The 12,739-nt window shown below is 40.6% G+C and overlaps 1 protein-coding gene across 2 annotated transcripts in view; it reads right to left on the bottom strand.

Moving 5' to 3' along the window:
* Positions 1-12,739, bottom strand: part of ARMH4 (armadillo like helical domain containing 4) — a 106,039-nt gene that overhangs the window by 65,270 nt on the left and 28,030 nt on the right. For both annotated transcript variants that reach the window (XM_081830457.1, XM_081830458.1), the window contains one exon: positions 1,082-1,339. In XM_081830457.1, the coding sequence (XP_081686583.1) occupies positions 1,082-1,339 (258 nt within the window). The remainder of the gene's footprint in view (positions 1-1,081; positions 1,340-12,739) is intronic.

The following is a 12,739-nucleotide window of genomic DNA, read 5'->3' as shown; positions in this document are numbered from 1 at the left end:
AAAAGAGCTTATTTTAAACTACACAATCATGCAATAACCTGACACAGCGATTTTCCAGCTCTGCACCCATATTAATGCACTCACCCTTTCTCACCACAGATCTAAAAGAGAGTTTTCATGAGAGAGAAGAATGATCTTTAAGAAATCATATGCAATAGGATTTAAAATTGGACATTTCAACCGAGGCACCACGATACAAGAGTATGATATTCCAGAGCAAAGTTCCAGACCAACATCCAAATTTTTAATGAAATCGCCCAACACTGATTATATGACTTTTAAACCTAACCTCTGCTGCACTGAAGGTTATAAATGGGGCTAGCTGTTAAAGACTCAGAGAATTTCAGAGGGGGTATTTCTTTGGAGAAGTGGAAGGCCTCAAGGAATCACCCAGAGCTTATAGCATCTCTCCAGAAAAAGCCAAGAGGAGACAGATGGGGGAGCGTCCCTGCTGACCAGGAAGAGAGTGTCTGAGGTTAGGTCAGCCTGCATCCATGGAGCCTCCCCAGGATAATTCGGGCCATGCCCGAGAGAGAGCAAGCACGTGGGTGTCTGGACACTGACTGCTGAACTGAGCCTGTATCTGACAACCAAATGCAGCCTTAAGAGGAAACAGAAAAGCAACAAGACTGCCGAGCATGCGCTCACGGGTGGGGGGAAGAATTTCTCCTAGGGAGCAAATTCCACAGCGACAGAAGGTAACACCATATATTTGTTTAGTGACTTCAGACCATTCACGCTGCTTGTTCAGCACACTGGTTACTCACGTCTTCTCCCCATTTGGAAGTCCTCCCATAAACCTAGAGTTGTCTTCCAGCTGGGAAGGAAAGATGGAATTCCTTCCAAAAACTAGGTAACTGTGCTCTTAGTGGGCAGCTGGGGACTGTTTGGAGCCTGGCTATTTAAGAGCACTAAATATAAACATATAAGAAAAAACTGATGACTTTTTCTGAAATGAACCATCCATAAACATCACCAGGAAATCCATTTTGCTCCATAATCGATGCCAAGAAAGAAAGCTGCCACCTTAGAAAAATAAAAGGAGGAGAAGGAGGAGGAAGGAAACACGCATGACTCTTACCCAGGCCCTGATTCTGCTGTTCCCACTTGATGGCGTCTGGCACCTGGTAGGTAGCTCCATCCAAAGGGCCCAGGTTTCCCTGCTCTGAGCCAGGTTCTTGAGACGCGATGCCAGGGAGAGTAAACCCAGGCAGTTCAGCATCACCATCCAAGCTCTCATCCAGGGACTCTGTGTCTTTATCTTCTTCATCTTCCTCCTCATCTTCCTCTTCTTCATCTTCCTCCTCCTCATCTTCTTCATCCTCATCTTCTTCTCCCTCTAGGAAAAAAAGAAATCAACAAGAAACAAAGGAATACAGTAAGTGCCTACATACGAATCTTTTGAAATGACCCAAACACTACAAAATAATTGTGCTTGACCTTTGGAAACAAACTTTATAGCCAAAGTTGGGTGATGTGGGCCTTGCAGGATTATGTGCTCACCATATACCTGTTTTAAACTTTCAAAATCACAATTATGTCAGATCATTAGTATGCAGCATGTTTATTTGGAGTCAAAGTTCAGGTAATATAAATTTTTAGTAGTCAAATTTATATTTACAAAAGTAGAAAACATCCCATCCCTGTTTTCTGGAGGCCATTAAAGGTGGACCCACTAGGTTAATATACAAAATATATAAAGAATTTATACAACTCAATACCAGAAAAACAAATAATCCAGTTAAAAAATGGGCAGAAGACCTGAATAAACAGTTTTCCAAAGAAGATATACAGATTGCCAACAAACATAAAAAGATGCTCAACATCACTAATCCTCAAGGAAATACAAATCAAAACCACAATGAGATATCCCCTTACACCTGTCAGAATGGCTAGAAACAAAAAGACAAGCAAGTGTTGGTGAAGATGTGGAGAAAAAGGAACACTCATGTATTGTTGGTGGGAATGCAAAATGGTGCAGCCACTGTAGAAGATGGGTACGGAGAGTCCTCAAAAAATTAAAAATAGAAATCCTATATGATCCAGTAATTCCACCCAAGGAAAATGAAAACATTAATTCAAAAAGATATATGCACCCCCACGTTTATTGCAGCATTATTTACAATAGCCAAAATATGGAAGCAATCCAAGTATCCAAGGATAGATGAATGGATAAAGAAGTGGTATATACAAATACCTTGGAATGTTACTCAGCCATAAAAGGAGTGAGATCTTGCCATTTGCAATACATGAGTGGACCTAGAGGGTATTATGTTAAATGAAATAAGTCAGACAGAGAAAAACAAATACCATATGATTTCACTTACATGTGGGATCTAAAAACCAAAACAAATGAATAAACAAACAAACAAAAGGCAGACACAGACCCATAAATACAGACAACAAACTGATGGTTGCCAGAGGAAAGAAAGGATGGGGGATGGGCAAAGTGGGTGAAGGGGAGTGGGAGATACAGGCTTCCAGTTATGGAATGAATAAGTCACAGAGATAAAAGGTACAGGACAGGGAATATAGTCAATGGTATTGGAATAGCATTGTATGGTGACAGGTGGTTGCTACACTTGTGATGAACAAGCATAACGTATAGACTATGTTGTACACCTGAAACTAATGTAACATTGTGTGTCAACTATACTTCGATTAAAAAAAAAAAGATTTGCCCATTTGAAAGCACACTAAAATACTAACAGAACTTAAAGAGTGTCCCAATCCTTTTGTATCTTATAATACTAAACAAGAAAATTCATCATTTGGGCAGAATTTTCCTTTTATTCTTCTTCCATATCAGTGAGTAGAAGTCACAACATGTTAAGTGAGAGGTACATATATGCACTCCTGGCTCCTGTTGGAAGACTGACCCAAGAAAGTGGAAATGATTACATCAACATTCTTAATTCCACTCTAAAAGAGGTTAGGAAATAGGATATTGATCAAAGACAGTCAGAAAAGCACACTTGAAAAAAACCATTATCATTACCATCACCATAAGAGTTCAATTCACAATTTGTCACATTCAATGCTTTAAGCGGAGTAGGTGTAGGAAACGTAAGATCCCCAATTTTACTTTGTTTCACCAATTTTAATTTTCTAGGAATACTTCGAGGCTCCCCCCTCACCATGGATGCACCCTGAAGCCCCTGATGAGAGCTCACAAAGCTCACTGAAGGCCTTGCCCTTGGCCTCTTGTCTTGGCTATCCACAAGGCAGTTTGCAAAAAGGAACTCTCCTGGGATGGTGGAGAAGGAAAGAGGGAGGATTAGAGCCACCCAGGAATTCTGAGACTCTCTTTTTCTGCTTCTAGACAATGTTGTCCACACACATTCCTTTGCACCTCTTGTTTACAGGGTTTTTTTTAACTTTTAAAAAATATTACATCTAATCTTTCATTCTTATATATCCTCTAATTTTGTACGACTTAATACCTCTCGCTATTCCAAAAATTCAATGACTATTTATCAAGCACCTAGTTCCGGGCACTAGGAATAAAACAGCACTGTCTCTGCCTTCATGGAGCTGACAGGCCACTCAAGGAGACACATAGCACACACAAAGAGATATAATACAACATGACACTCTGATTAAAACCGGAAAGAAGATGGAAAATGGCAGGTTCTGCTTTTTTGGATGGGGAGATCAAGGAAAGCTTTTCTGGTAAGGTAAAGTTTGAACAGAGATTATACCAAAATAATGAATGCTCTTGTTTAATTTAGGTCAATATCTACAGGAGGAACATTCCCAGCGGCAGAGAACAGAAGAACAGCAAAAACAAAAGTCTTGAGGCAAGACACATGTGCTGTGTTCAAAGAATGGCAAAGACTGGCCTGGGAGCAAGAAGGGACAGGAAATGAGGTGGGAGGGGTAGGAAGGGGTCAGATCTAATATATATTTATAAGGAATGACGGGCTTCAGGGTGAAAAACAGGCTATATCAGAGCAAGAGACAAAGCAAAGAGACCCATTGGGAGGCTATTTTACAAGCCAGGGAATAAGATGATGGTGCTTTGAATGAGGTTGTAGATCTGGAAGCAGGAAGAGGTGGTCAGATCTGGGAGTAATGTGAAGGTAATTTGAAGGCAGAGCCCTACTGATAATTACGATGTGGGATGTGGAAGGAAGATCTCACTTTATTAAAGATGGAAACTAAAGGGTAAAGAGCAAAATCAAGAATTTTATTTGAGACACATTAATCATGTGATTGCTATGCCTATAACTTCCAAGTGGAAACGCTGGAAGCCCAGGGAAGATCAAAGCTAGAGATAAAAATGTAGGACTCATTGATTTAGAAATAATATTTACAGCCTTGAGACTGGCTGAGATCACCAAAAGAATGAGTGAAGATAGAAGGAGAAGTGGTCCAGTCTAAGCCCTGGGCAATCGAACATTTAGAAGTTGGCCAGCAGAGGGAGATCAAGCAAAGGAGACGGAAAAGTGACCACTGAGGTGTGAGAAAAACCAAACGAGTGAGGTGTGGACAGCGTCAAAGGAATAAAACACTTCTGAGGGCCTGAGTAAGAAAACTGAGACTGTCCCTCCAGCATTGACATTACCTCTGGCTTTGACACTTTGAAAGTGATTAGTGACTTAACCTAAGTTGTTTTGTGAAATGGTAGGAAGACTAGAGTGGTTGAAAAGAAAATTAGAAAAAAAGAAAGTAGATACAGCAAATATTTAAAAAAAAAAAACCTTACAAAACTTTTTGAAAAAAAGAACAGTGACAACAATAGCCATATTATGAAAAGAGCCCAGATGTCCATCGACAGATGAATGGATAAAGAAGATGTGGTATATGTGTGTGTGTGTGTGTGTGTGTGTGTGTGTGTATAATGGAATATTACACAGCCATCAAAAAATGAAACCTTGCCATTTGCAATGATGTGGATGGAACTAGAGGGTATTATGCTAAGTGAAATAAGTCAATCAGAGAAAGACAATTATCATATGATCTTACTCATATATGGAATATAAGAAACATAATAGAGGATCATAGGGGAAGGGAGGGAAAAATGAAACAAGATGAAATCAGAGAGGGAGACAAACCATAAGAGACTCTTAATCATAGGAAACAAACTCAGGGTTGCTGGAGGGGAGGGGGGTGGGGGATGGACATTAAGGAGGACACATGATGTAGGAGCATTGGGTGTTATATAAGACTGATGAATCACAGACCTGTACCTCTGAAATCAATAATACATTAAATGTTAATTAATTGAATTTAAATTTAAAAAAAAAAAAAAACAGGGACAGAAGAGGGTAGCTGGAAGGAGATGTAGGGCCCAGGGTACCTTCTCAAAATAGGAGATACTAGAATTTGCTTGGAAGTTATGGGTGAGATCTGGTAGAGAGGGGGAAATTGATGGTCAGGAGACAGGGGACAGGGCTGCTGGAGGAATGTCTGGAGATGAGGTTTGGTCACGGTTGTACATGTGGACCTGAGCCACACAAATGTAGTGTGGCTGTGTGACTGTGGACAATTTACAGTGCCTCGGCTTCCTCATCGGTAAAACTGGGGTGGTTCCTACCTCACAGGGCTGCTGTAGGATTACATCAGTTAGTATGTAAGGTACTTAGGACTAAGCCTGGCTCACCATGGCCACTCTGTGAGGTTGGTTTCTTTGCTATGGCAGAGAAGGGATGGGACCCAGGGCACAGGCTGGCTCAGACACATCCTCCACTGCAGTGGGCACAGGAGCAGGCAGGAGGACAGATCTGGTGGTGGGAATATGTGAAAGTTGTCTTCATATTTCTTTTATTTTCTCAGTCAAATAAGAAACTAAGAAGGAAAAAAGAAATGTTGGCGTTCTGAGGCGAGAGGAGAAAGTGTGAAACAGTCATCTTGGAGAATAGACAAGTGAATTCCCCAGGAAAATGTGGGAGGACTGGCAGGCAGCCCTGTGGGCCCACTTGAGATGTGACATCATACATTTAAAGTGAGACATGTTAAGGGGGTTGTGTTTTTCTCCAGCCACCTTCAGTTGCTTGGGTGCAGGCATGGGTGGGAGGGGTAGAGGAGGCAGAGAGATTGAACCAGCAGCAAATTTTGCTAGAAGGGTTCAGTGATGAAGGGGTGGGGGAGGGAGGTGGTTGACTGTGTGTGAAGGAAGTAATTAAAGATGGACAAGGCAAAGAGTACAAACTCCCAACAGTAACACAAGTAAGTCCTGGGGATCTAATGTGCAGTATGGTGACTATAATTAACAACACTGTATTGTATACTTGAAAGTTATTATGAGAGTGGATCTTAAATATTACCAACACAAAAAGAATAGTATTTATGCGAGGGTATAGAAATGTTAACTAACCTTACTGGGGTAACCATTTTGCAATATATAAGAGTATCAAACCATCACATTGTATACCTTAAACTTACATATGTTATATGTCAACAATATCTCAGTGAAGTAAAACAATATCTCAACAAATCTCAGGGGAAATAAAGATGGACCAGGGACTCTTAATTATAAAGAGAAGCTGAGGAAGAAGCTGGACAGAGAAAAAGTATGGGGTCACTGGAATTTGGAGAAAACTATCAGGAATCATCACAACTATTTGATGGCTTTGCTGACCTTCCTGTAGACAAAAATTGGCCAAAAAAGAACATTTCTTTATTTTTAAAGCATTATAAAATCACTTTTAGCTGCCTCTTCTTTCCACAAACCAAAAAGGGTTGCACTTGATGGAATAATTGTGACAGTATGATACTGATCCCCTAGGAATACGAAGGCAAAGCCCTGCGTTTTCAGCTCTCATCACTGAACTGTTGACCACTGACCACTACCACCCACCAAGGACAACTTCTACATGACCCTCAAAAGGCTCAGTTAATTCCTTCTCCTTAAAGTATAGAGCTATATGACCCAGCAATCCCACTTCTGGGTATATATCCAAAGGAAACAATATCATACCTCAAAGAGATATCTGTACTCTGGGGTTCATAGTCCCATAATTCACGAGAGCCAAGGTATGGAAACAACCTACATGTCCACTGACAGATGAATGGATAAAGATGATGTGACATACATATAATAGAATATTATCTGACCTCTAAAAAGAAGGAAATCCTATCATTTGCCACATGGATGAAACAGAAGGACATTATGCTGAGTGAAAGAACTTAGAAACAGACAAATACTACATGGTATATTACTTACAGGCGGAATCTAAATTAAAAAAAAAAAGTCTAACTCATAAAATAAACAAAAAGTCTAACTCATAAAAATAAAAAGTAGAAAAGTGGTTGCCCTGGGCTAGAGGGTAGGGAAAACAGGGAAAGATTGGTAAAAGGGTACAAACTGTCAGCTCTAAGACGAATAAGGTCTAAAGATCTAATTTATAACATGGTGACTATAGTTGATAACACTGTATTGTATCACTGAAATTTGCTAAGAGAGTAAAACTTAAATGTCCTCACACAAAAAAAGTAACTATGTGAGGTGATAGCTCTGTTAATTAATCCAGTGGTGGGAATCCTTTTACAATGTTACGTGTATATCAAATCACCATAATGTACCACTCTAAATATCTTATAATTTTATTTGTCAATTATACCTCAATAAAGTCAGAGCCATAAAAATAATGAAAAGGACAAAGTCAGGCTGCATGTAAGCAAGCCTGGACCAACAAAATGGTCACTACCTTCATGGTGTGATTTGAATGACATTGCTCAGGTCAACATGTCTCATAATCCTTCCCACACTCAACCAACCTAATGGAGCCTTCTTTCTCTTCCTCCCTGTCCTGAAATGCCCAACATGAGATGCCATGTCATGCCATGGTATCTCTCTTGGCAGAATACTCTCTCCAGAAACGCCCTATGGAGTAGTATACAATTTATACTGGAAAGGAAAGAAGGGCCCTGACAGCCGTAGGGGATAAGAGAGGAAAGCCTTTCCCTTGTACCATCAACCCTGCCCTTCAGCACAAAGGAACTTAAAAGGTTTACTATTTTGTCACTTTTAGTACTTGAGGAATTATATCGCAAGCCTGAGAAGATAGCTCTAGAAAAAGGAAGTTTCAGGAACTGTGCAGAGAAGACAGGAGGAAAACAAGCCTTTCTGGAGTGAGATTTCTCTTTTATAGCCTTGTTTCCTCATTATCTTTGTCAACCAGTGAATGTTCTTATTTTGTAGGAGCCTACAATCATTTTGTAGCTGTTAAACATCTTTTTTTTTTTTAAAGATTTTATTTATTTATTTGAGAGAGAGAGAATGAGAGAGAGCACATGAGAGGGGGGAGGGCCAGAGGGAGAAGCAGACTCCCTGCCGAGCAGGGAGCCCAATGCGGGACTCGATCCAGGGACTCCAGGATCATGACCTGAGCCGAAGGCAGTCGCTTAACCAACTGAGCCACCCAGGCGCCCACTGTTAAACATCTTTAGTAGAATGTCAGCGGTACTCTGCTGCAATTTTCTGTGAAACAGTGACTGCTCTTACAGATCAGTAACAAAAAAAGGTATGATCACCTTTCCAAATATTACCAAAATAATGTACGTGATTGCAGTTTGACCCGGAAAGGCAGAAAACTACTGGATAAAGGAAGGATGTCCTATGTTGTATAACCAATGACGAGCACAGGGCTTGGCCATCAGCAGTGTTCAAGAAGTATTTGTTGAGTGGATGGACAGGTGAATGAGTGCACAAACAATGAGCTAGATCCAGGTTTTTAACAATTGCCTAGGTCTAAAAAAACACAGAGTAACAATTGATAAACAATTAGTAACAAACACATTCCTCTAAATAATCTTGTAGCAAGCACAAGGGCAACATATAAGAACAACAGGTGCAGAAGGCGCTTGATGGAATGAGCACTGGGTGTTACATGCAACCAATGAATCACTAAATTCTACCCCTGAAACTAATAATACACTATATGTTAACTAAATTGAATTCACATAAAATTTAAAAAAAAGAACAACAGGTGCAAAACAAACCAGAGTTGTATGCCTTGATTTTCCATTCATAAAAACTAAAGAGAAAGTCATCTCTATTTCCGCCAGTCTTTCAACCAGTCACACCCAAGAGCAACAATGATGTCATGAACAGCTCTGAACACAAAGGGCAATGACATGAAATAAACGTTCGACAAATAAAACCATGCCAAAAACAGTAACAGGATCCCTGATCCAAAGAACTAAAAAGAAAGAACTCACTCTATAACTCTACCAGGTTGTATTTAAAGGTTATAGGGTAATGCTTCCTGAATTTGGTAACTCTGTTAAACCCCAATTTTATTTTCATTTATTTGAATCCTAAATAAGCATGTGGATCAATGTAAAACACAAACACACACACACACACACACACACACACACATTATCCCATATTAAAAGGACACAGAAAAGGGCGAAAAAATGAACCTCTAAAAAGAAGCAATTGCTCTTGGTTTATCGGATATAACAGATACCAAGTAATAGTGATCAAAGACTTAAAGTTCTATTTGTCCTGAGAATCCCTGACAAAACACTGCAGTCCAGGTAAGGAAGGTTCATAGAGTTCAGCCTGAAAATTGCTTCTAGTTTTGTCACCTGGTATGGAAAGTGCATCCTCCCAACTGACTCTTCCTTCTTCCCAGGGTACTTGACACTGATTACTTCATGATGCCAACCATTCGCAAGGACACTAACAGCAATCAAGGGGGCAGTCATGATGGTTTCTGAGTAACCACCTCTAGTGACAGACAAAATCCTCCCCCCACTTCACACTGTTCCCACTCCCAAGCACGTGACACCCGTTGCATAAACTCCCTTTCACTCTTGCTGAACCAGCATCAGCTCAGGGTGTCCCACGGAATTCAGGATGCACGGTCCGGCATTGACTAAGGCTCCTTGCCATGGACCTAACAGGATTGTTTCATGGTATCCTTACTAAGATCAAGTCACTTGCTGGCATGTCCACTGTCAAGAATTGTGACACCTAACAATAGTGAAAACTTGACAGGTGTCAGCCAAAAAACTGAACACAGGTGTTTGGAGAGTAGATAGCTCAGCGTCCAATGGGGATGCAGACATGGTTCAATGTCTCATTGCTGGGCTTGAGGGGAACTGAAACTGTACCATGAAAACTGTAAAGCATTAAACAGAGATGTCAGGGTAAGTGCCACATGGTAAAGAGATGCTTGGTGATACCAAGTAGTGTGTCCAGAACTTCCACAGAGAATGTCCTGTTGCAGGTGGCAGGGAAAAGAAAAGGTCTGTCTAGACAGTATCCTCTCTAAGCCAGTTTTACCTGTCTGGCCACTCTCTGACAGAATCCCTCAATAGCTGTTTTATAACCCATAACAATACTTGGAACTTACATGGGTCTTTTCTTCTGAGGGACTCAAAATACTTTGCAGGCATTATCCTCCAAGCTTACACTGTCAGCGAAAGAGAAAGCAAGTCTGATAAACTTTGTTTTGCCTACGGCCTGCATAGCTAGTGATAGAACTGCCTTGAGTGCTTAAATATCATAGCAGAGCCTCAAACAGGTTTAATAACCCAGAATTTTTGGCTCTCTAGGTCAGGCCTGTTTTATTTGTTGCAAACATTTCTGCCTAAGGTTACCAAAACCAAGAGTTTGAATTTTGTTCAGGACCAGAACCATGGGTTAACTCCCAAAGAAATCAAATAGGATGTATGGGAGAAAATTTACCCCATGGCCGTGGCCTGAGTAACCTGACTCTGCTACAAAGTCCAGTTGCCATTAATTTAATAAGCAGCTCCCACCCAAGATCCCCAGTTTCTCTCATCCCATTTTTATCACAGTTTAGACATTTTTAGATTTCCAGAAGCTAGAGACATAGCTAGCACTCCCAGAGTATTACTAATGAGGGGAACCTTGGTTGAGAATACATCGTCCCAATAACGGAGGTAGGAAGAATTCCAATAGTAATACTCATACCCAACATAACCTGTCTCTCTTTGTTGTTGTTGTTGTTGTTTTCTTAAAGATTTTATTTATTTGACAGAGAGAGAGCAGCAGAGGGAGAGGGAGAAGCAGACTCCCTTCTGAGCACGGGCCTGATGTGGGACTCAGTCCCAGGACCCCGGGATCATGATGTAGCCGAAGACAGACACTTAACCAACTGAGCCACCCAGGTGCCTCAGCAAGCTGTCTCTCTTTGATTTACAGGAAGAAGAGGATCTCACCTGTATATTCTATCTCTTTGGAATAGCAATCATCAATCTGAATCGTCATCTTTTGTTTTAAGTGTCAAACTTCTCTTTTTAGTGGCCCTTTTCTTTCCTTTACGAAGTTTAAAATTAAATCTAAAGTGAACACATTAGGGCACATGAAAAAGAGAAAGAATACCATAAAAAAAAAAAACAGGGTGGCTTGGCTGGGCAGATGCTGAGTATGTATTAGTCTTTCTCCCACTTCCCCCTTAAATGGAGTAGCTCGGACACATCCCAGTGACAGATTTCTAAAAGAAGAAACATTTGGGGGCACCTGGATGGCTCAGTCGGTTGGGTGTTGGACTCTTGGTTTCGGCGCTCTGAGCTCAGCAAGGAGTCTGTTTCGGATTCTCTCCACCTCTCCTCCCACCCCGCCCTCCCCCCACCGCTGGCTCTCTCTCAAATAAATAAATAAAATCTTTAAAAAGAAAAAATAAAATCAAGAGGAAACATTTGTTGCCATGTGTTTACCTGGCAATCACTATACAAATATAATCAAAAGCCGCTGTAGCCAAATGGTTTCCACACTTAAAGAGAGGCTGAAGCATTGGGGATGGCACTGCTTTTATTTTCCAGACTTTTTTTAACTTGGGCACCAAATTGGGTACAAAACTGAAAAGCCAGAAAAGAAAAAAATTAAATCTGTTTTGAGGATATGAAACAATTCTCCAGCAGATGGCTCTCTGGTATCACAAGGGGTTGGGAACCCCAGAAGCTTCTGAAATAATTTCCACCAAATTCAGCAGCTCACAAAGTTAAGCTGACTCAAAATTTATAGAATTCTCTTACATTTCTAAAGTCTTAACTCTTCCTGCCAACGAAATGCTTTCACATTTTATCATGTAATACTGGATATATACAATAGAATATATATGTAATATTTATGTTATTAGTCTTAACAATGAATTGAATCCCAGAGAATTGGAATATTCCAGCTCTGGCTTCCCAAAATGAATTTAAAGAATCACTTAAGTTTACTGAGCTCCCTGTTACCTGCCTGAGTGCAGATGTTGATATGCATTCCAAAGAAAGGAATGAAATAGTGTTCAACCCCACAATGGGATGCAAGAAATCTAAGCACATTCCCACTGGATTTCTAGCAGAATGTAACTGGCAACCACTTCTTTGTTCACATAAAAAGTGTTTAACCTCAGGCCCAAAACAAGCACTGGATTTAAAATGATAACAACAGGGCGCCTGGGTGGCTCAGTTGGTTAAGCGACTGCCTTCGGCTCAGGTCATGATCCTGGAGTCCCGGGATCGAGTCCCACATCGGGCTCCCTGCTCGGCAGGGAGTCTGCTTCTCCCTCTGACCCTCCTCCCTCTCATGCTCTCTGTCTCTCATTCTCTCTGTCTCAAATAAATAAATAAAATCTTTAAAAAATAATAAAAAATAAAAAAATAAAATGATAACAACAATAAGCAGGACAAGTCAAGTAGCAAGCACATCAATTAAACAAGATAATGAGCGGCCCTCTTGGCGCAGTGGGCAGCGTGTCAGTCTCATAAACAAGATAATGGTCCTAAAACCATACACTCCATTATTCATCACTTACCCAATGCTTGGTAA

This window comes from Leptonychotes weddellii, chromosome 9 (assembly GCF_054177405.1).
Source record: "Leptonychotes weddellii isolate Sample4059 chromosome 9, ASM5417740v2, whole genome shotgun sequence".
In the NCBI taxonomy this organism is placed as follows: Eukaryota; Metazoa; Chordata; class Mammalia; order Carnivora; family Phocidae; genus Leptonychotes; species Leptonychotes weddellii.
Note: the sequence above shows the minus strand (reverse complement) of the source record. Positions and strands in the feature narration are given on the sequence as shown.